Raw genomic sequence first — 24,858 nt, forward strand, 5'->3', positions numbered from 1 at the left:
GCACTGACACTGGAGGGAAGTAGGTTCAGAGAAAATTTGAGGAAAAAGTACTTTACAGAAAGGGTAGTGGATAAGTGCAATAGCCTCCCATCAGAGGTGGTTAAGGCTAATACAGCAGAGCAATTTAAATGCTTGGGATAGACATAAGGATATCCTTACAAAGAATAAAAGGATCAAACAGGGTATGAGGTTACTATAGATTAAAAGACAGGCAGACTAACTGGGCCCAATGGTTCTTATCTGCCGTCAAACTCTATGTTTCTAAGTAGGACCTATGCTTGCAACCAGTGATGTACTAGGTATCAGTGGGCGGAACTACAGGGTGTGCCGGGGGTGTGTCCACTTCTGCTCCCGGAGTTGTGCTATCAATGACTGGTCGACCCGCTTACCTCTTTGAGGCCCCCGCTCTGCTCTAAATGGAACAGCGCATGTGCAGTGAGGGCAAGCACCAAACTCTGCATGATCTTTTCAGAGCAGAGTGGGGGGCCCTACACAGGAACCAGTTAATCAAGGATATTGGAATGGCTGCCTCCAGTGTGTAGTGACATTTACTCTTTAACTATATGTATTTTTTTTTTTTTTTAACAAACCTGCATTGGAAAAACAGATTTTCACTAAACAATGTAATTCACCACTGTCCTTCATATATGAACTTTTTATTTTTTGGTTTGTATGTCAATTAATATAAATTATGCACAAATTTCATTACAATTCCATTCACTTTCCCATTACATTCTTCACATCGCCAGTTCTAAATTTCCACTTCGACCACTGACTTTGAATATATTGTTCTAATGTGAATATCATATACTGTTCTACCCATTACATTGAAACAGTACAGTATTAGTAATACAGTAGTCCATTTAAATCCAAAACCACTTTATCTTCTATCTTTTTTCTCTGCTAAAGTGGATCAGCATTCAGATAATTATTGACGACTTACAGATAAAGATTTAAAACGTACAAGGCTCATAATATGACAACTGAAATTAGCAAAGAATTTGAACTTACTGAACCGACCTATTTGGTTGGGCCAGCATGATATGGCAGACTCTGTCCTCACCTTTGTGCCTATCAGCACTGAGGCATGAAGAGAACTGGACTTTATGCAATGAAGATAACACACCTGTTGCTATGGACACATTCCCCCGGAAGCTAATCCTGATCATACACTTATCACCTCTTACAGCTCCAAAAGACACAGGTGTGAAAACTGACAGTCACACATTCCCAAGCCAAACTCTCATAACACTTTTCATATGCAACGTGTATGTTACATTAGTAAAACCTATTAAAGGCTTGTAATGCTGGGGCAAGCAAGGGTCACATAGTTGCATTATAATATGTTACAATATGCTGACATTTCTATAATTGCTTAACAGGCTCTTATGAAATGTTAACAGCTTCTAAACCTGACACAAAGGAGAACTTGGATTTACCAAGCAAGCTTATGAGTTAGCAAACAAAGCGACACTTTCTCCGATTATAAAGTCAGATTTAGCATTGCTGATACTGGTCAAAGAATATTTTTGTACTGTCACTGAAGTTTAAAGAGCTTACAACACTTCCTTTGTGTTCTTCTCAGTTTACACTTCTGTAGGCAGTTTAACATTCTGCAAGTACACATTTTGCTTCCACTGCTGCAATAAGGGGGTGGAGAGAGATGTATTACTCAAAGATAAATATGCTGTGCAGCTTGTCCATGTTGAAGGATATTTCTGATGTTTCCTCCCTCAGAATCATGCCACTTCATGGTAGCAGATGCCCCCTCCTCCTGGGCACACACTCCCCCTTTTTCCGGTTTTCCTGACACTGCAGTTTTGTCTCTGCCCGGCTGTGATCACTGTCTCCTTTTGTTTAGAGATAAATCCACAGAGCACACAGTGATGAGGTCGGTGCTGAGCTGTGATGTGCTGCCTTGCCTCCGGGCCCCTCACCCGGTGGGTGAAAATGATTGGGACTATGGGGTACCTGCCTCCGGTGCCCCCCCTCCTGGGCTGAAAACAAACTACCTGTGGCACAGTGAGTGTGACATCCGCCCTATGCTTATGTTATATGGGATCAACTCTGGTGGGAGGAGGGGTCGTCAGTCCCTGTCTCCATGGTTACTTCAGTAAGGGGTCTCACCTGTCCCAAGGCAGAGGAAAAGACATGGGAAGCCCACCCTCAGACAAGTCACTGTCCTGGGCCTCAGGGATGGTGGGAAGCAAATTCTGCTGGCACAGGCGGCGCCTCAGACCTAACAGCATTGGTTGAGGCATGGAACAGATGTCCACATTATTGCCCAAGTCTACCCAGGCCAATGAGGGGAAGTTGGTATTATCCTTCATGGCTTCACTGAGCTCCTTCAGGGTGACAAAAGAAAGTCGGTTTCCATTAAGTGCGAGGTGCGTGAGATTGGGGAGACCTGCAAGAGCAGGCAGGACCAACCCCAGAGTATTGTCTGTGAGTTCCGTGAAGCTTAGGTCCACACTAGTTAGGCTATCTCCATGGCTCTGCAAGTAGAGGACCACACGATGTACATCTCTGGGAGATAAAGGGATACCAGACAGATCCAGAGCTTCAATGCTTGACTTTTGTTGCAAGCTGTTCTTCAGGCTGACCAAAAGAGAAGAAAATCAGTGGAGGAAGAGTATGAGTAAGCAACAATTAAAAGCATAAAACCACCCAAATCAAACATTTAGTTCATAACATAAAATAAAAACTTCTTCTTTCTACTAGGTCAGCATTACCCTGATCCACACACCATAAAGGCTCTAACAATCTGGCAATGCGATGCTCTTGCCATCTAAGGCGGCATATTCAAATTAACAGCAGGGTCAGCGAACTTGCATAAGTGGTAAGGTTCATAGGGTAAGGGTACTGACTACACAACTGCCTGTTTGAACAAGGCAAGCAGTAGTATAATGGTTCACCAATCTCGACTGATGGTGCCTTCAGGGGACCTGCAGGATCAGGATAATGCTAAACCAGAAGTGAGTAGAATATTTGTATTTTATTTTATTTTAAAGACTCTGATTTGTAATTTTTAAAGAGCAAGTAAAGCAGAGTGGAGTATAATATATATCAAATTCTGTGTTTTAATGAACTGAATAATATACAGCAAATAACTGGTATTCTTATAAATAACTAAATATGTCCATAATCAGGGGATGGATGGCAGACTTTAGCCCGGGGGGCAAGCACACAACACTGGCCCAAAAGTAGCAGCCCAGTGACATCAGATTTTTAAAGCAAATGGATTGTTTTTGCTTCACCATATATACTAATAGAGTTATTATTTGTTTTAGGATTAACCTAAAACAAATAATATGAGGGGTGGTACTGGGAAGAGCACTAGGTGTCAATCTGACACCCTTGCCCAGAGCTGAATTAAGGCTCTGGGGGGGCCTGGGCACTTTAGACAGGGGCCCCAATGATGTGACATGGTTATCATTTTAGACAAATTGTATACAATACACAGGCAATACTATGTGCACTACTGTTAGGTGCAGACAGTTCTGCCTTAAAGAGCAGTACAGTGTGAAGTGGGACATACCGCCCAACTGTCCAAATACTCACCAAATTCGGGACTGTCCCTTCAGATTCAGGACAGTTGGCAGACTGTCCTGCTCTCACCCACCTGTTCTTGTCACTCTAACCACTTGTGGCTGCTGGTGTCTTTAGATCAGTTGCTGCTTGTCTGGATCCTGGAATGTTGGATGCCCTATTTGAAAAGAAAATGGGTACATGAGATTTAGAAAACTCCAACTAGCCCCAGTGTTAAATCAGTAGCACACAAGCTTTAGAATTAGGCTTCCCTCAACAACCCAACATTAAAATACTAATATTCACATTTGCTAAATAGATCTATTTCCCTCCAACCAGCCCCAACATTAAATTAATAGTATTCCCATTTAATAAATAATCCCTTTTCCCTCCCTCCAAACAGCTCCAGCAATAAATTAAATAGCATTTATGCTTAATATAACCATTTATCACCGGCATTAAAAAATTTTATATTTACAATCACAATTAATAATTAGCCATTCAGCCCCAAAATCAGTCCCAAATTCAATTAATAACCCCAAACCCCCTCACCTTAAATGAATAGGATCCAATATTAAATTAAATAGCCCTACCAATAAATTGAATTGCCCCACAATCACCCCACAAATAATATAATTAGCCCCCACCTGCATTCCACCATTAAATAGCCTACCTCCCACACTATATTAAGACCCCCCTCTTTCCTCACATATATTAACATACTGCCCCCCCACTCACACACTATATTTATATGATGCCCCCCCTCGCACTCACACACTATATTTATATACTGCCCCGCCCCACAATCACACACTACATTTATATACTGCTCCCCCACACTCACACACTATATTTATATACTGCTCTCCCACACACACACACTATATTTATATACTGCCCCCCCACACACACACTATAGTTTATATACTGCCCACACACACAATATATACTGTCCACACACACACACATACACACAATATATACTGCCCACACACACAATATACACTGCCCACACACACAATATACACTGCCCACACACACAATATACACTGCCCACGCACATACACACACAAAATATACTGCCCACACACACACACACACAAAATATATACTGCCCACACCAGGGCCGGACTGGGACTAAAAATCAGCCCTGGCATTTAAAGCACACGGGCCCACCTCTGTTGATGAGCAGGAAAAAAAACACGTGCCACAGTGCATTTGGTGCGCCGCCAAGGGCGTGGCTACATTATGTTGAGGGCGTGGTCAAAATGGTGCATTGATACATACATTATAATAAAACATTACATTTATCAGGCCCTCCCCATCCACATTACGTCACCCCCCCAGACACATTTTGACACCCCTAGCCCACTGTACTTATCTATGCTTCTAATGCTGCTGACATTCCTGTTGAGTGAGCAGGGAAGCTCTTAGTCTCACGAGATTAATAAAGCTCATGCAACTTAGAGCTCCTCGGCTTGCTCTGCAGGCTGTGTCCTGCCCTGGACTGGGAGCACAGATTCCTCCTGCTGACCAGAACTGGATTAAGGCTCGGGGGGCCCGGGTACTTAAGTCAGGGGGGCTCCTATGATGTAATTTGGCTATTAGACACATTTTTGACAAATACACAGGCAATACTGTGTGCACTACTGTTAGGTGCACGCAGTTCTGTCTTAACAAGCAGTACAGTGTTAAGCAGGACATATCTCCCAACTGTTCTTGTAGTCAGACCAAATCCTGACTAAGCGGGACAGTCACCCACCAAATTCAGAACAGTTGGCAGACTGTCCTGGTCTCTCCTACCTGTCTTGTCATTGTCACCACCTGTGGCTGCTGGTGTCTTTAGATCAGTTGCTGCTTGTCTGGATCCTGGAATGTTGGATGCCCTATTTAAAAAAAAAAATTGAGTACATGAAATTTAGCCCCGGTGTTAAATCAATATAGCATCCACGTTTTAAAATTAGGCCTCACTCCTGCCCCAACATTAAAATACTAGTATTCACATTTGATAAATACATCAATTTCTCTCCAACTAGCCCTGACATTAAAAGTATTCCAATTCCAGTTTCCCAAAACAGCCCCACATTCAATTAATAGCTCCCAAACCACCCCAGCATTAAATTAAAAATCCAATCACTCCATCTTAAATTGTTAGGCCCCATTATTAAATAGCCCCACCATCACCTCACAAAAAAAATAGCACCCAATAATTAGCCCCTACCTGCAATTCACCATTAGATTAATAGCCTACCTCCCACATTATATTAAGACCCTCCCCCCTCACACATTATAGTCATACACCGGCCCCCATACACATACAGTAGTCATACCCTGTCACACACATACACACTCTATAGTCATACCCTGTCACACACAAAACATACTATAGTTCCACTGTAACACACACATTCTAGTCATACACTGGCCCAAACACACACATACTATAGATCCCCTGTCGCACACATACTATAGATCCCCTGTTGCACACATACTATAGATCCCCTGTCGCACACAAAACCTACCATAGATCCCCTGTCACACAAACAAAACCTGTCATAGATCCCCTGTCACACTCACAAAACCTGTCATAGATCCCCTGTCACACTCACAAAACCTGTCATAGATCCCCTGTCACACTCACAAAACCTGTCATAGATCCCCTGTCACACTCACAAAACCTGTCATAGATCCCCTGTCACACTCACAAAACCTGTCATAGATCCCCTGTCACACTCACAAAACCTGTCATAGATCCCCTGTCACACTCACAAAACCTGTCATAGATCCCCTGTCACACTCACAAAACCTGTCATAGATCCCCTGTCACACTCACAAAACCTGTCATAGATCCCCTGTCACACTCACAAAATCTGTCATAGATCCCCTGTCACACTCACAAAATCTGTCATAGATCCCCTGTACACAAACTACCCCCCCTTACCTTGTGCGCTCCGCGGCGCGCTCTGTAGTGTCTTCTATCACATGGGACGGCACTTATCACATGGTGCATGTCCCATGTGACAGTCTTCGGCAGATCCATTCATTTCATCGGAGGGGAGGAGGGGACGCGCGGCAATCAGTAAGTGTAGTGCTGGCCCCATTGCTCAGCGCACAGACTGTCATGCCGAATTCCGGCATGACAGTCTGTGCGCTGAGCAATGGGGCCGGCCAGCTAGCAAACGGCCCATCTGGCCATCGGCCCTTCTGGCATTTGCCAGAAGTGCCAGATGGCCAGTCCGGCCCTGGCCCACACACACAAAATATATACTGCCCACACACACACACAAAATATATACTGCACACACACAAACACACACAATATATATATATATACTGCCCACACACACAATATATACTGCCCACACACATACACTATATTTATATACTGTACCAGTGCCGTAACTAGACATTTCAGTGCCCTGGGCGAGACAGGGCACCGGCGCCCCCCATCAAAGTGGGAGTGACATTTGCCAAGTGGGTGTGGCCAATCTAATGTGGGGGTGTGGCTAGCACTTTACTGTAAAGAATTCTGCTACACATATTTGCAAATGCATGATATATATATCTATCAGAGCCGGATTTACACCTCATGGGACCCTAGGCAAGATATTGGTTTGCCCCCCCTTCACACACACAGTGGCCCCTCACACACACATAATACACACACACAGTGGCCCCTCACATACACATAATACACACACACACAGTGGCCCCTCACACACACATAATACACACACACACACAGTGGCCCCTCACACACACATAATACCAGGGGCGGATTGGGAACTTAAAGTGGCCCTGGAAAAATTCTGAAAGTGGCCTTATGTAGGCGGGACCAATAAATGGTAGGCAGGGCAAATTGTAGGCGGAGTTAGCACTCCATTAGCTCGAGCCACATTGGTTTTTATACAAGGCAAATGCAATACGCTATGGTAAGCAGAGTCCGTCTATCACAGTTGACGGAGCTAACACACAAGTAGGCAAAGCATTGCACATGTAGGTGGAGCAGTCACAAGTAGACAGAGTCAGCACACCAGTGGATGGTGTATACACATTAGTTATGTAAGTGGAGCAGCTTAATCCAGCAGCAGGGAGTTCCCAGGGTTAGCATTAATGTAATAATAGTTGGGTCACCCACCGGATCAAAAAGTCTCAGTAACAATATAAAATTAAAAAAATAAAAAGTAAATCACACTGCTTCTGCATACCTGTATGCAAAACTGTAGCATGTCGAAACCATGCTGGTGTGTGCCTTAACCCCGAAGAAGAGGTTCCAACCTCCCAATGTCCTCTATTCCTCCCAATCCACTCTTCTTGGAGTTAGGGATTTCAAAGATAAAAACCCACATACTTTTAAATAAAACTGTGATTACTTATACACACAAGCATGAACAATTAAAACATTTTTCTTTTTCAGATTAAATTAAAATACTTCCATGGATGCATCATACATATTGCAAGGTTTATACTGTTCTGCATGATAATTTAGCCAGTATTAGTGATACAAATACAATATAAACAGCCTCCTAGTGACCGCCATACAAAATAAACAGCATCCTAGGGACTGCCATACAAAATAAACAGCATCCTAGGGATCGCCATACAATACAAAGAGCATCCTAGTGACTGCCATACAATACAAAGAGCATCCTAGTGACCATCATACAATACAGAAAGCATCCTAGTGACCGCCATACAATATAAACAGCATCCTAGTGATCGCCATACAATACAAAAGTGAATTCTAGTGACCATCATACAATGCAGAGTATCCTAGCAAACGTCATGCAATAGAGAGAGCATTCTTGTGTCAGCCATACAATGCAGAGGGCATTCTTGTGTCTGCAATACAGAGAGCATCTTAATGACACTATATAAAGTGCCCAGTGTGTCTGCCCCTGTATGAGTGGCGCCCTGTGTGTCTGCCCCTGGTATGAGTGCGCCCTGTGTGTCTGCCCCTTTATGAGTGCGCCCTGTGTGTCTGCCCCTTTATGAGTGCGCCCAATGTGTTTGCTCACCAACTATATGTTGAAGTACAGGACTAACAATTATTTTATTGAGGTAGAGAGAGCATAAAAGTTTGTATCTGCAACAGTTTGTGTAGTGACAATATTGGTTTTTTTTTTTTCTTCACTTATCAAGTGATTACTTAAGCTGACACTGGATATTCAGAGAGGAACTAGAGGTTGTATATAATCTGCATTTATAGTGTACATATGGTGCTAGTGAATATGTGATTCTGTGAGTGTTAAAATACCTGCTATTTACTGCACAACTTCTTCATGTGAGTCAGTCAGGAAGTCAGAGGAGCTGTCCTCCACTCATCCCACCCCCCTGCGCTGTCACATTGGATCTGCAGCTGCGGTGATGTCATCACAGATGGACGCGTAGCTGTCTCCCAGTCAGCAATAGGATTTGATCCTTTCATCACCACCTACCCCCCGCTCAAGTGCCAACCTCCCTCCCTGCTCACTCTACACCCCCCCCCCCCCCGCACGAGTCGCGGGGGGGGGGGTGCCGCGAGTTGGGGGAGGGGCCAAAAAAAATATTTTTTTTTACCTTTTAATGTGCCACAAAGGGGAGAGTAGCGGGCGGCTGCTGCGCCCTCTCGGGCTTGCGCCCTGGGCGACGGCACCGCCCGCACCACCCTAGTTACGGCTCTGTACTGTACTTATACACACACACTCTATAGTTATATACTGGCCCCACACACACGCTATAGTTATACACTACACACACACAAAATCAACACCCCCACTTACCTTATTCCACCCGCACATCTGCGGCACTTCATAGTTCACACATGGGATGGCATCTGTCACATGGTGCATGTCCTATGTGACAAGCCACACAGAGAGGGGTGGGAGGGGAGGAGGGGCTACGGCCAATGATGAAAGGTGGCTGGTCCCGGAGGAGGGGCCAGCCACCAAATAATAGAGACTTGGGCCAGTTTATGCACCGGCCCAAAATAGTAATTTTCTGTCCAGCCCGGGGGGCATGTGTCCCCCTGCGTCCTGGTCCAGCCCACCCCTGTCCACAATGCTCTTCGCTGCCATATTATGATGAAGGTGCTTCTCTAATTACACAGAGGCAGAAGTTGAGAGTTGCTGTGCACAAATGTACTGGGTGGATTGTTGGGATTCATACGCAGGGCATGTCATATCATAGTAACTCAGATAACTGAGCCTTTTTAACTGTGTGATATCCTATTAAGCATTGCCCTAAAGATAAAGATGCGGGAGATGTCTGTCTATCTTCCTCTTTGTCTGTCTGTGTCTGTGTGAGTGTGTGTCTATATTAGGGAATTTAGACTGTGAGCTCCAATGGGGCAGGGACTGATGTGAATGAGTTCTCTGTACAGCGCTGCGTAATTAGTGGCGCTATATAAATAAATGATGATGATGATGATGATGAGAAGCTTCAGCTATATTTAGTGGAGCTGTAGTTGTAGTGAAATGTCATGATAACACTAAACAATCTATTTTACCTCAATGCCTTATATTTTAAAATTGCAATTTTGGGGTATAATGGTACGTAAAGGTACACTGCTATAGTCAGGATTTATTTGTGGTGTATACTGACAGCTCCAAGTCATTACTCACTCCTAATGCCGTTGGTCGACCTGACTGCCAAATGACTGGATCTGTGTGCAATTTAGACAATCAGGACAGAGCATTTCCATTATGGAATAATATATATTTGTGATCAGTGCCACTAAAAATAGACCATCATGGCAGAGAAAGCTCTAATTACAGAACATAGGTTGGTATAAATACACATTTATCGGTTTCACATATATTAATGATTATACCTTCATTTAAATTTGATTTTCTCCTCCCATTTGCCCCACGTTCTACCTTACTTACCATGCCATGCTTTTCCTTCGAGGCAGACTGTGTCGATGCCACCTTGAGTGTGGTGTCAAGTGGTAAAGGAGCTGCCGGCATATGCGGTCTGTGGACTTCATTGGGTCGTGTTCCTACAGGGAATTGAAATACTTATTGTGCAAACATAGACACACTAGAAAACATATTTACATATAATGCATAGTAAATAATATGTGAGTGATCTTGTGGCATAAATAATAAGTATGATAACAGACAAGAAAGTAGGTAAAGGTAACCCACCTCTCTCACCATACGATCTTTACCCAGTCACTAAGGTTCATATATAAACTGAAAACAATGTGAACCTAAGCTGCTTTTTTATTCGCTCATGTGTCTACTTGCACACCAAGTGCACAGTCACCTTCCTTCATAACTCCCCCTATAAAATCAACCTGGTCCTCACTCTGAAGGTTTGCAGATCCACCAGAAACATTCTTGTCTACTTTTGGGACCTCTCCTCCAAGGTCCATGGGGCAAGTATGGGGATGTAATGTGATTCATATCATCACGGTCCTGCCCCTGCTGTGCAATTCTGCAATCCATGACTTGGCGCAGCTGTAGGCAGGGCCATGATCATACAATTCACAGCAAATCATGCTGTATTTTGGGGAGTCCCGAAAGAGGAGACAACCTCCCGGATCCCCGGCGGAGACGAGGCTCAATAACGGAATTTGCCTTATCATGGCCCCACCTCTGCCGTGCAATGCCGGAGGGGAGCAAATAAAATGCTGGCGTGTATGCTTAATTTAATCATGAGAGTAATGTGCCCTTGCACCCACCTGTAACTCTCCCCTAAGGTCAACTTCTTCAACCCATTATTCAATATGTCATGCAAAACACCCCAAAGTTTAACTTTGGGTGTAAAAGTAAGTTATTCATATGCATGTGCCACACTCAGCAAGAAACAGCCCTGTTCTGCCTAACTTCTCGCAGCAGACAGCGAACACGTTTGCATCCCTGCAGATGCCTCAATCTACTCCAGTAATTCCATATACGTACCCCATGTGTGCATGGAGTGTGACATTACTAAACAGTAATCACACTGCACCTTACTAAATAATCCTAAGTATGTGACTGAAGATCATGGGTGAAAGTAATGGATCCCTGCAGAATGTCTACTCTTGGGTGAGTGCCAAATTCATTAATTTATCTTTTTATTAGCAAAGCTGGTTCCTAGCAGGAGCTGTAAGACACTAGCTCTCCACGTCATTGTGGGTATGATCTGTTGTGATTATAGGGCCTTATACAGATTATAAAAACTGCTGTAGTTGCCACTATTAAACTACAGCCTAATGTGACAATAGGTAACACATGTAACCCAGCTACACATTCACTATCAGTGGTAGTTGATTCATTGATGAAGTTTTGCAGTTAGATATAAATGGCTTTTCATTTACAGATCTTTAAGTTAAACATTATTTTACGGCGTATTTGACAGCTATTAAATGCTTCTCTAACTGTTGGCAAATAATAAAAAGTGTTAACCTCGTCCTTTGGGTTGTCAGATATCTGCAGGATCTATCATCTTTTTGCTTTGTGAGGAGATTACAGTTCTCTCCTAGGATTCCATCTCCTAACCTCCCCAGAAATAGTTACAGCTGACGATCGACCATTGAATTCTGCTACTGGCTGTTCTAGTGTTTTGTTTCATCATTATTAATGACACCAAGTCCAGGACTAGCATTTGTAGTAACTGCCTGTTCATACTCATGACAATAGCACAGACATATAATTCCAAGCAGAAACAGGATAGTGCATGCACTGTGTTGGAAGATAGTACCACATGCATGTTAGTGGCATGCCAATCTAACAAACCCTGTTCTAGGCACTGCTAGGTATATGTTGGGCGTGTCTAGCTATAATGTGTTAGATACTGCTGAGTAACATGTGTAAAAATTGCTGTGTATAATGTATTTGGCACTTTTCAGTTAAATGTGTTGAGTACAGTTGTCTAATTTATGTTGGGCATGGCTATATATAACATGTTTGGCATTCCTCAGACATGACTAGAATTGGCATTGCTTGGGTAAGGCTGGTTATAACGTATGATTCAACATAAGTACTTAAATGAATTAGAAATGTATTATAAAATGTATTATACTACATATATATGTGTCTGTTTTTTATTAACAAAATATAATTAAGTTTATGATGGGTAATCTTTATAGCATGGTTGTATTTTCTCTTTTGCTTATCAGAACATTTGTACCTCCTGCATAAAGGGCTTATGTAAAAAATATTTGCATGAGATAGTCTTATTTAAAGACAGAAGAGAGCTGTTAACACCCCTCCCCTCAAAAAAAACCAATAACCAGAAAATTAAAAACAGATAATCAAATAAATAAATGAACAACTTCTGCAACCCATCTATAAGTTTTTTCTTTAGCTCTGTTTGTGTAATAGGAGTATGTTACTACATGTGCATGTAGGGGTATGGTGTGGCATGGCATATTTATTAGTTCAATGCTATGGGGCATTTTACTATGTGGCAGGTGAATCTGTATGTACTGTGCACAGCGCTTTCTATGAGGACATAGAACCCATCCACAGTCCAACATGACCTGACCACTAAACATGAATATAATGCAAATCTATTGTGTTTTCCTTAGTTTATGTTATTTATGCCATACAAAATAAAAAAATAAAAAAAAGTATAAAAACAAGGAAATTAGCACAAGCCAGGAACATTTTCGAAGAACAAAACAATCCAGGTACAAATATTCAAAACCTGGGAAATCAGGGACAGCTGGCAGCTGTGGCATAGGTATCCCTATCATGTTTATATCCATAGAGTGCTAAGTATAGATAGTTCTTCAATGCTGTGACCAACAGCACACCTTCAGGACAGTTAGGAGGTATGATCACTGATCAAATCAATCTCTGACCACAGGTTATGTACCTACAAGGTCCAATGTTATAAATATGGACCTGTGTAAGTAATATCTGAAATACAATAACATACTTACCTTGCAGGCAAGAGTAACCCCTTGCAGGCAAGAGTAATTAAATGCAAAAACATTACTAATTAAAAAATGAATCCCAGTTCATAAAGTGAAATCCCAAATGTAATCAGTGCCATAGGATAAAACAGGTTACTAGACCTCAGATTATGTGAAGATACTATCATATCATTATAGCTTCATGTTTCAAAACAATGTGGCTTAAGCAGGAGTGACAAAGGCTGTATTACAGCACTCAATGACTGCCTGATAAGGCCCGAATTTATACTCTCTCTATAGCAAGCAAATACATTTCAGTTTTTCATTGTCCTGCATGTAATCCCAGTGACATTTTATGTAATGTTTAATATATTTATTTTATGTCTGATGTTCAATCTCATGCATGCAATCTCAGAGGCATTTTATTTAATGTTTCTTACACTTATTTTAGGTCTTTGTTCAAGCCACCTTTTTCCTCATCATCTTTTTATGACTGTCCCACTTCCTTCCCTTTCACCTCTCTGCTTGGTTCACTACCTCCCCTGCTCTATGTATTTGGCTCCTCCCTCCCCCTCCTCTGCTAGTCTCCACCCTCACAAATTGTTACCCCTTCTAATCATTGATATTCCATATCAGCCTTAATAGTGTGTCTGGAAGGTTTTTCCTCTATGCACAGGAGAGGTACATGAAAACCATGGCCATATAAATTAACATTATGCATATACTGTATGTATGTAGGACAAATATTTAAACACATTTTCCCTGTATTTATAAATAACAAGCATATATTTTGCTGGGCACAGATTTCTAAAATGCTATAGTAAATAAAATATTGTAAACATTATATAATCAACTGGATGTTATCTTTCGTTCTCCAATGTTAGAGGCTAGTAAAGGGAGATCAGAGAGACAGACAATTGATGGGTCTATGTGTGCACATTTGTAGAAATGATTTTAACTCTTACCTTCCGGGGGCACTGCAGTTCCCTGGCCAGGCTGAGCAGCAGCTCATGAGAGATGGGATCCACCAGGTTGAGGAAGGTGACATGTCTATACAATATATCATTGAGGAATGTGCCCTCCAGGCCCAGGTCCTACAGAGACATAAAAGAGGGAGGTCACCACACCCTGCCTTATACTGCAATGGGAAGTGCTAATCTAACATTAGATTATTGGATTGAAGCCACTGGTTTTATACTAGGTGTTACCAGGTGCTGGTATATATAATGTGTGCACAGTAATATATCATGTTTATATAGGATGTTGGTATCAATGACTGATATATGAAATAGAACAAATACAGACTGGCTCCGTATTGGGTACAGAGTGGCCCTTGGGCTCCTCACCTTGCGGAGCAGTTTCAGCACATACAACGCCCGCTCCTGTTTATGGTCCCGCAGCAGCGCCTGTATGTCCCGTATCCACGCTGCTCTCCTGGCGTAAGGAGCCGGCTTGTTCCTCCTTAGCACGCCAGGGATACGCTCAGCGTTCAGTATCAGCGATGTTATCGCAAAATCGCCGCGGGTGCCTGCAGACTCCCCCCTCAAGGGCCCCGAATCACCTCCGTCCTCCGGCTCGTCTTCCAGACTGCTCTGTCTGCTCAGCCGGCCGCCCATCACCTCTGTCCACAGGCTGCCTAGTGGGACAACAGATACCTATTGTGCGTGGTTAAATGTACCTATTCTACTTAGCCCAACATGGTCACCCCTAGTAGTATATTATATGTATACAAATCTAGTCTCCACCCTATGAAATGTCTCCTATGTAAACCAAATGACCCCTACTCCTTAAAGTACATCCCACATCAAAGGACCACATGTGTACAGTAGTTCATATCATGCCAGCTACTACCTAGGTGTCAAGTTACCGATCTCCTCAATGCACACAGAGCTATTGCCAAGAGCTAGGAGCTGTCCACTGCTGGTTCTGAACCGGACTCTGTAGTGTATATGTGCGTGTGTAACTGTACGTGTGTATCTGTGCGTGTACTGCCGTGGTCCTGTGTGTCGGGGGTCCCAGGTGCAGGGCCCGCTCAGGATTCGGATGCAGGTTCTGCTGTGTATATTCGGATTGTGTTTCTGTCTGGAGCCGCCTGTCTTCTGTTTGTTTATATCATCTTCCAGCTTCTGACCAATCAAAAGCTGCGTTGTGTGTAGTGAGGGGGGATGGTAGGGAGCAGTGTGTCTGGGATGGTGGAGGGAGTATTGAAGGGAGGGCTGGCAATGTGTCTGAGGAGAGAGTGAACAGGGAGGGCAGTATGTCAGGGTGTGACATCTTCTCTGAGAAGGGGGAAGCTGATGTCTGGAGTGGAAATGGGAATGTTATGTATTGTAGACAATTCTAGACTCCCACAAAATGTGCCTAAAATTGAGCGTATCTGTATTGTCAATCTGACTTGTAATCTGCTTACTGAACCGTGTCTTCTTGCCATACCCAGAGTTTAATTTGTAATTAAATATTATGAGCATTTTTGTGACTGGGCTCCCAGTTATTACGTTTTAAATGTATTCCTGAAAATCATCCTGTGTGTATGTCTTCTATATGTGCTTCTGATATACCTGTATTCCCTGTGTGCAATATATCCATTATACTAAACCTTATATTATTATATAACATGTTATGCAACATATCATATATATCTCAAAATACCAGTGACATCAATGTAATGGGATTATATAAATCAATTTAACTATAGTATACTGATAACTAGGGGCCTGATTCATTAAGGATCTTAACTTGAGAAACTTCTTATTTCAGTCTCCTGGACAAAACCATGTTATAATGCATGGGGTGCAAATTAGTATTCTGTTTTGCACATAAGTTAAATACTGACTGTTTTTTCATGCAACACACAAATACTTGATAGCTTATTTGTACACTAAAATGTAAAGTTGATATTTGTGTGCTACATGAAAAAACAGTCAGTATTTAACTTATGTGCAAAACAAAATACTAATTTGCACCCCTTGCATTGTAACATGGTTTTGTCCAGGAGACTGAAATAAGAAGTTTCTCAAGTTAAGATCCTTAATGAATCAGGCCCTAGAATTTGGTGATAGAGCATTGTGGCAAAATCCTAGATGCCCGTCAAACAATGTTATTTGAAATCTAAATGCTTTTTAAATCTTGCTACACATCTGTTAAACATGTAGATATGTGCTGTGTGCTTAGTTTGAGGATACCGAGTTTATGTTTAGATCTTTTGCCATGCCAGCTAGTAAGAAGTGCCCAAAGACACCCTCATATGGCAGCCAGATACACCCTGTACCCCTTGTGGGTAAAAAAAATCACCTAGGCCAGTGTACTGATAAAGCAAATGCACATTCCTTGTAACACTACAACTCACTGGAACACACTGTAGCTCTTTCAATGATTGCCATGTTTAAAAGACTGTATTAGTGGGTGTCAGGTGTCACCAGGGGTGTGCACTGTATCATACCAACACAACACAATCATAGAGCAGCTATAGTCACTGTCCTGGAAAGCTGATCCAGTGGTTGATCCTAGATCTCTTCACTCGTCTGTTGGCAAGGCAGGGACCAAGCTCGAAGACACACAAAGTGACAAAGTCCACAGACTCTGGAAGTCATAATCACATTTTTTTTTCCACCAGTCCTTGACCAGCCCAACAGGGGTCAAAACCCCACAGTCAGTACTGTCCAAGCAGAAGACTTCTATGGGTGGGGCGATGTCTCATTTTATTGCAGGTTTGATAACCCACAGTGGTGTGACTTCAACAAGGCAGACACTGTATAGTGACTGAATTGACACCTGCTTTTTATAGTGGCAGTATCTGATCCTCCCTTGTCCCTCATTTAGGCACCTGCACCCCTGCGGTGCTTGAATCTGGGACGTCTGGATGGCAATGATGAAGAACAATAGGGTTAAATTTGTCAATACTAAAAAGCATGATCACCCTGGTACATAGGAACTCACACAGCACTGACCGACACTTGGGGCCAGGTATGACCGACCACTGACAAAGGAAGTCCCACAAAATCTTGTACCAGCGGTCGGTGGTTATAGTCTGTGTGACGTAGGTCGGCTGCGTAACCTATTGAACCTAAGTGAAGGTCGCTCCTTTAGGGGATCATGGTACGGAATGCAGCAGTGCCTAGTAAACTCACCTGGCAACATTTAGGAACAGAGCATAGTAATTCATAACATTACATGTACCATCAATACAACACATACCGGGGAAAGGACATGCTATGCAGGCTTAACCTTTATGTTCAATAGTCTGGAATGCTGCTTTTCCACAGTTGTCTCTATTTGTTCTCTTTATCTGAACTGATCTCTTTCTGCAGTCTGTATATACAGCTATGTCAGAGGTAATATTAGTTTAGGGAGTCATTCATGAGAGGACTGCAATATTAAAATAAACTTATAGGGCTCATTTATGAATGTCATAGAAATAGCACAAATGTGCAGCATGTAAGCAACCACTCACATGTTTAATCAGTTTTGAGCAAGACAGTGGTTCATCATAATTATAATTCTGCCTAGATGTGGCCACACATGAAGTATTTATTAGTCATGTGTGTGAGGATCCACTGTCCAATATAGATCATTATCATTGTTTATTTGTAAGGTTCCACAAGTTTCTCAGGGCAGCACATGCAGCATACAAATCACACAAATACAACTTAAACATAATATCAAATCATACAAGTACAAATTACAATTATGAATCATACAAGTACAATTAGAAGTAGCAGGTATAGAGGTACTAATCCGTAAGAACATATCAAAAGTAAATATCATACATATACAAGTTTAATATAACAAGTACATTTGAGGTAGACGAAGGAGAAGCAGACCTAGGGTAAAGAAGGACCTGCCCATGTGACCTTACAGTCTAGAGTAGATGCCTGAGACTGATTTAAATCCAGATGAATAAACATGCAGACATCCAGTGACTACCATATCGGTGTATGCAGTCATTGGCCTTTAGCATTAATGGAACCCCCTAAAAGCAGTACAATCAGATCTATTCAAGATGACTATACGCATGTGTGGATAAATGGGGTACAAATCCACCCGTTTGGAGATCAGGCTGAACAACTTATTCTCAACATGTGTGGTCACTGTAAAGTGGAATGCTGTTTTTGCTCCCACACCTCACCTAATTAAACCCCCCTCCCCATTACTGCTTTAAAGCATTCCGTCCCTTGCTGCTTACAGGCAGTTATAAGAACCTGTTTCTCACTGTAATACCACATTAATGTGAACATGGTATAAGTATACAAATACAGAAGTCAGAGGAATTGGCTAAGATGTGTGAAAACACTTAGAAAGATTATTGACTTGGAGTATGAGTATAATGAATATAACAGGTGATGTTTCGAAGGACATGCCCTCCTTTCTCAAGCCCTGACACCCACTAATACAGTCTTTTAAACATGGCAACAATGTGTTAGATTTAACCACTAGAATACATAAATAGTATACAATTATGAGAAAAACCACACTCTTTAAAATCTTTTTTTACAGCTCAGGACATAATTAAGAAACAGCTAATCATCACCATGTGCTAGACTTAGATGAATTTAATCTTATCTGACAAATCACCCATAACAGATTTTAATTATTATTATTTATTCCACAAGCCAAAAGTCACGTGTGGAAAGTAAGTACACCCTTACTGTATCCATATCAATAAAGATAATTGGAGCCAGGTGCTTACAAATGGATAACACTGAACACAGTGGTTAATCTTCCCAGCAGATTATTTCAAAGAACATACCATATGATGGTCCGAGAAGTTGCAATGAACCCAAAAACGGCAAATGGGGATCTACAGGCCTTTGCTAAGACATGTTAAAGTTCATAATTCTACCACCAGAAAAAGACTGCACAAGAATGGCTTTCATGGAGGGGTGGCTAGGAGAAAGCCCCTATCTATGGCAGTATGGAATCTGAATGAAATACACCTCTTCTGGAACAATGCTCTCTGGACAGACAAGACCAAAGTGGAATTGTTTGGTATTAATGCACAACATGCGGCCTGATTCATTAAGGAAAGTAAGTAAAAAAAATTAGTAACTTTGCACCTTGGCAAAACCATGTTGTATTGGAGGGGGAGGTAAATGTAAAATGTGGCGACAGATTTATAGTTGGGGTAGGACATGTTTTAGTTCAACTTTAAATTTCAGTATAAAAATAAAGCATTCAAGTATTTGCATCCTAAAAACAGCCAGTATTTAACTTATGTGCAAAATAATAAACTACTTTGCACCCCTTGTAGTGTAACATGGTTTGTCCAGGAGAAAACTTACTTAAATTTTTTGCCTTGCTTTCCTTCATGAATCAGGCCTATGATGTTTTGCCAAACCCTAAGACACCATATCACCACAAGAACCTCATACCAAACTGTCAAACACAGTGGCGGAGGGGTGGTAATTTATTAAATTCACTATAAACTCCTCTTCATACCAGCGTATTCTTGTCCAAAATTGTATCATGTAACAGGACAATGATCCTAATGACAAATTCAAATTCCATAGCGAAAAGGCTGCACATATGAAACGAGCAAAAATAAGTCACATAATTTATGGTATTGACCAAAGAAATCATGTGTCTACATTAAACAACCTATGACAAATTTTTCAGTTTTATTCGCTTCCTTTAATCGCACCATAGTGATATAATCCTCTCTTGAAGCCTTCAAGGAATCAGCTATATTTTGGTTCCTGGGGGCAAGTGAAATACAATTAACACCCGAGAAGTCACAAGGATATTATAATATAGTGACAGTGTACTGCTGAGTAGAGTAGACTATGTGCAGCAATGAAGGAAGTCCAGTCCTTGCCAGACCCAATTTGTATTTGTCTCCTTGCTGCCCTGCCCTGATCACCAAGTCTTAGATCAGGGGGGATGTCACCTGGAAAAATAGGTTGATAAAGAAAAATTGTAAGAAAAATAAAGTAAAAAAAATAAAATAAAATCTGGTCTGTCCAAACAGTACAGTCCTGGGCATCGTCCTAGGCAGGCCTATACAGCAAGGAGGTCACTATTTAAAAGTAAGCAACAGCAAAACAGGTAAAATCAGGTTACTATTTAGGAATAGGGCTGCACAATAAAATTATATCAATGAGTTTTGATGGCAGATGGAGACCAACTGTCTGTCCTAATTTGATGAGTTTCATATTAGTTTATTCTCAGGACTGATGTGTTAATCACAAGTATGTTCAAATTGCTTTACTGTTATTTTTGCAAGAATTGATTACTATTTCATTTAAATAGTGGGGGGTCTGATGATTAATTGGCCTTCTCAAGTGTCAAGTGTGTGGCCCGCTTTAGCGCTTACCTTATATTATGTCAGTTATGCCACAGTGTCTGTCCTCTAAATTGTGGAAAAAATCACAATCTAGACTTCTATAAAGTGAGATATGACATTTAGCTAGAAATCAAGTAATTTGATATGAGTTGACATTCTCTATTTGTAATATACAATATAGCTTTAATACAGAGTACAGCTTAAATAGCATGAACAGTGTCTTTGGTGAGTGCAGAGGATTCTATGTCTTCTTGTTTATACAATGTGGTCACACCATTCTTGATCCCCAGTGTAGAGTTCTTTATACTCATTTAATAGTTGTGGTAGAACACAATACATTGTAGTTCTCTATACATTCCTTTCTTGGTAATTGCACAAGTCTCATATATCAGGAGTTGAACTTAACTTGACCATCTTGAATATACTCTGCCTGTTCTCTATTCTCTGCATATAACATAACCAACTGGATTAAACATATTCCTTTACACAATTCCAGAAGTTGTTATAGACAAAAGTACAAATGTCCTCTCACTTAAAGGAATCCCTTTAACTCATGAAGGTCTTTGTATTAAGATATAATTCCACAACATTTTGTAAGTAAATTTACCTTTTGAATACCAGAACTAAACGAAGTACTCTAAATTAAGTTTAGCTATATTTTTATATAATGGAATCAATATTACTTTCATGTTACTTCTATACCCTCTGCCTATATGGCCAAGAATACTAATTTTCTTACTCATTGCTTGGCTTTACAATTTACTTTTCACTTTTAACCTTTACATTTGTAATGTAATTTTATCAATTACTGTACGCCATACATCACCCTGCCAATTGATTAAGTTCAGGGACGGATTGGGATCTTAAAGTCCTGGGAAAAATTTTGAAAGTTTCCTCATGTAGGCGGGACAAAAACTGTAGTCAAGGCAACACAAAGTAGGCTGAGTTAGCACACAGATAGCCATAGCCACAATGGTGGTAAGCAGGGCCAGTGAATGAGATAGTAATAGCAGAATAGGTATTGTGATGGTACAGTACCACCACAATACTTGTTAAATAGGCTTCCTCATGCAAAGGCAATCTTTCCACCAGCAGGGATTATTGCCGGCTTTGAAGTAAGAAAAAACTCTATTGATTTATTAAAGTCTTTTTGCCCCATAATAAATCGTCCCGTTAGTACATGCAAAATCTCCAGTAAGGAATCCCTGACCAGCAGTGTGTCAAACCCCATTAGCAGGTAGACATGCATACAAAGGGGGAGAGAGACACACAAACAATAGGGGGTCACGGGCAGAGTGAAGCACACATGGGGGACAGAGACATGGGGAGAAAATTGGTACACCCAAGAAAAATAACAGAGAGACAGACAAGCGAAGAGGAAGACAGAGGTGCACACATACACCAAGAGGGGTGGGGACATGGGTGCACACACACAAATGGGGGGCAGAGGATCACACACACAAGGGGGGGCAGAGGCGTATGTACACACAAAGGGGGGACACAGGTGCACACACACAAAGGTGTGGGACAGATCCACACACACAAATGGGGGACAGAGACACACAAAGGGGGGGACAGAGACACACGCACAAATGGGGGACAGAGGCACATGCACATAAAGGGGGGACAGAGGCACACGCACAAAGGGGGGCAGAGGCACACACACACAAAGGGGGTCCAGAGACACACACACACGCAAAGTGGGGACAGAGGCACACACAAAGAGGGGACAGAGACACACACACACACAAAGAGGGGGGGCAGAGACATGCATGGGGAGACAGAGATAAAGGTACACATACAAAATTGGAGACAGAGGACCCGATTCATCAAGGCACGCATACTGAACGCAACAGGCCTGATTCATTAAGGAAGGTAAGGCAAAAAATTTAGTACGTTTTCTCCTGGACAAAACCATGTTACAATGCATGGGGTGCAAATTAGTTTATTGTTTTGCACATAAGTTAAATACTTTTTTCATCTAGCACACAAATACTTGATAGCTTTATCTTTACACTGAAATTTAAAGTTGATCTAAAACATACCCTACCACAATTATATATCTGTCCCCACATTTTAAATTTAGCTCCCCCTCCAATGCAACATGGTTTTGCCATGGTAAAAAGCTACCCCTTTTTTTCTCTTTACTTTTCTTAATGAATCAGGCCCTATATGTATAATATTAGTGTAACATATGTTGCCGATGCTAATAAATCCGATGCTGAGGACACCTACAAAAGAAAAGCGATATGAGAAGAAAATGACACAGACTTACCTGATTGGCGACTGTCCACATATTCGATCCTAGCAGAACACTGACAGGAGGTTCTGCCGAATGCACAGGTGTCCGGCAGTAGTGTAGTAAATGTAGTAGTGAATTTTTATTTAAAGCGGCAATGTCGGGACCCCTCTCTTAACAGTTAACCTGCGTGGTCCCGACATTGCCACTTTAAATATAAATTCATTGAGGGCGCACTCACGTCAGACACTACTGCCGGACACCTGTGCCAGTACTAGTAGACAGAGTTCCAGGATTCCTCTTCACCATTTGGTCTCAGAGAATTATCAATAATCTTACTTGGAGTTTCTTTTTGAGAAATTCCCTTTTCAATCAATCCTCATACACGGAGGGAGGAAACAGGACACAGATCCTGGTGCATTACAGTTTATTTAAGAAGTGCTAGACATAAATGAATGCACATAAATCATAAATGTACAAAACTCAAAACTGATTTCAGCAGGATGGTCCCGAATTTAAGGCTCTATCCCGCTGTGCCACCCAGGGGCATGTTTGACCAGCGACTGAATATGTTGGAGGAAGAGAGATAGCTTTACAGTGCTAGGCAGCCCTCTGAGGACGTGGCTACGCTCCAATTGTAACGTGGTCATGCCCCTTGTCCCACTGCCGGGGACTTGCATGTTGGGAGTTATGATCTTGGGAAATACAAGGGTTCATAGCAGATATAAACAAGTGATGTGTATCTAAATTGCATCTTTAGATGGCAACCACAAGATAAGTGTATTCTTTTTCACAATAACTTATATCCTAATAAGCACCACAGTAGGATGCCACTGTGGTGTTTTGACCAAGTGATCTTTGAGACTAACAGACAAACAGCATATTTTTAGTACTCATAACCAAGCAAAAGATTAATTAAAAGCAAATTGTAAACAGGTCAAACAGTATTCATTACTTCTTCCTGGTCACATTAAAATTCAAATTGACTAAAGAAAAGTGCTATATTTCATATAAACGTGAAAGGTAAGTTAATATCATTCCAATCTCTGGAATTTGTAACCAATAGGAATGTATTGCATTATGTTGCCTTGGCAATGTACAGTGCGCTATAGAACAAGATGTCCTACTGGAGAAGAAATAAAACTTGAGTGCATCTGATTTTAACTTCCTTTTAATGGTGTTTGAAGTATATAGGTCAGGACCTGCACACAATGTGGTACCCTCGACACTTGGATGCAGGCTTAAATGTTTGATCAAAATATGAACCAATACCTCATGTTTTTATTTTGCTCGATACAAACAGGTATGCAGTGTTAAGGACAACAACTGTTTTTTTTATTGTGTATGCACATAGGGCATTTGTATTGCCATGCAGCTGGCACCATGTATAATATGGGATTTACCGAGCACAGGCTAATTTATTCTCTGGTTTTATTTCAAAATATTGCCCCAGTGCTACCTTGCCAGCTGTCTATCAGGCCTATTTAAAGCTTTTTTTGGGAGTGGTTAATAAGCCAGCCTTTGCTAGATGTAAGCACCCATACCTGGCAGATGAGTGCATCTGATTTTAACTGCATATTAATGTGTTTGAAGCATATGGGTCAGTGTAGAACCTGCATGTAATGCAGATCCTACACTGACGCCTGGATGCAAACTTAAATCATAAGATGACCTACGGATATACATATTCAATAAATCTGGCACCATACCAATAAGTGCATGTTATGTAAGATTGTTATTTCAATCAATACCACCCGTTCATCTTATTGGGCCACGTCATTGTTGATGTGTTCCCAGCTGGTTGCCACCATGAAAACAGAACGCCCATGTCCTATTGGTGGTTACCTACATGATGTCCTTGTAACATCACGCTGTCATGGTAGTAGGGGGGACAACCTGCAGTGTCATGGCAATGCAGTACAACAACACCTTCCACACATTAAAAACTCTCCTGTATATATTCCACTGAATTAACTAATTTAAAAA

At 41.6% G+C, this 24,858-nt stretch overlaps 1 protein-coding gene across 3 annotated transcripts in view; it reads right to left on the reverse strand.

Annotated features, from left to right (window-relative positions):
* Positions 1 to 645: 645 nt before the first annotated feature.
* Positions 646 to 24,858, reverse strand: part of LRRC75B (leucine rich repeat containing 75B) — a 54,317-nt gene continuing 30,104 nt past the window's right edge. Inside the window, exons 1-5 of one of the 3 annotated variants that reach the window (XM_075215516.1) lie at positions 15,222 to 15,770; positions 14,701 to 14,990; positions 14,320 to 14,448; positions 10,395 to 10,507; positions 646 to 2,598 (exon numbers count right to left, since the gene is read on the reverse strand). In XM_075215516.1, coding sequence (XP_075071617.1) covers positions 2,124 to 2,598; positions 10,395 to 10,507; positions 14,320 to 14,448; positions 14,701 to 14,970 — 987 coding nt within the window. In that variant the 5' untranslated portion in view covers positions 14,971 to 14,990; positions 15,222 to 15,770 and the 3' untranslated portion in view covers positions 646 to 2,123. Of the gene's footprint in view, positions 2,599 to 10,394; positions 10,508 to 14,319; positions 14,449 to 14,700; positions 14,991 to 15,205; positions 15,771 to 24,858 lie in introns of those variants that run through there. The other 2 variants (XM_075215511.1, XM_075215505.1) reach the window with 2 other exon arrangements.

This window comes from Mixophyes fleayi, chromosome 1, assembly GCF_038048845.1.
Source record: "Mixophyes fleayi isolate aMixFle1 chromosome 1, aMixFle1.hap1, whole genome shotgun sequence".
NCBI classification, from domain to species: domain Eukaryota; kingdom Metazoa; phylum Chordata; class Amphibia; order Anura; family Limnodynastidae; genus Mixophyes; species Mixophyes fleayi.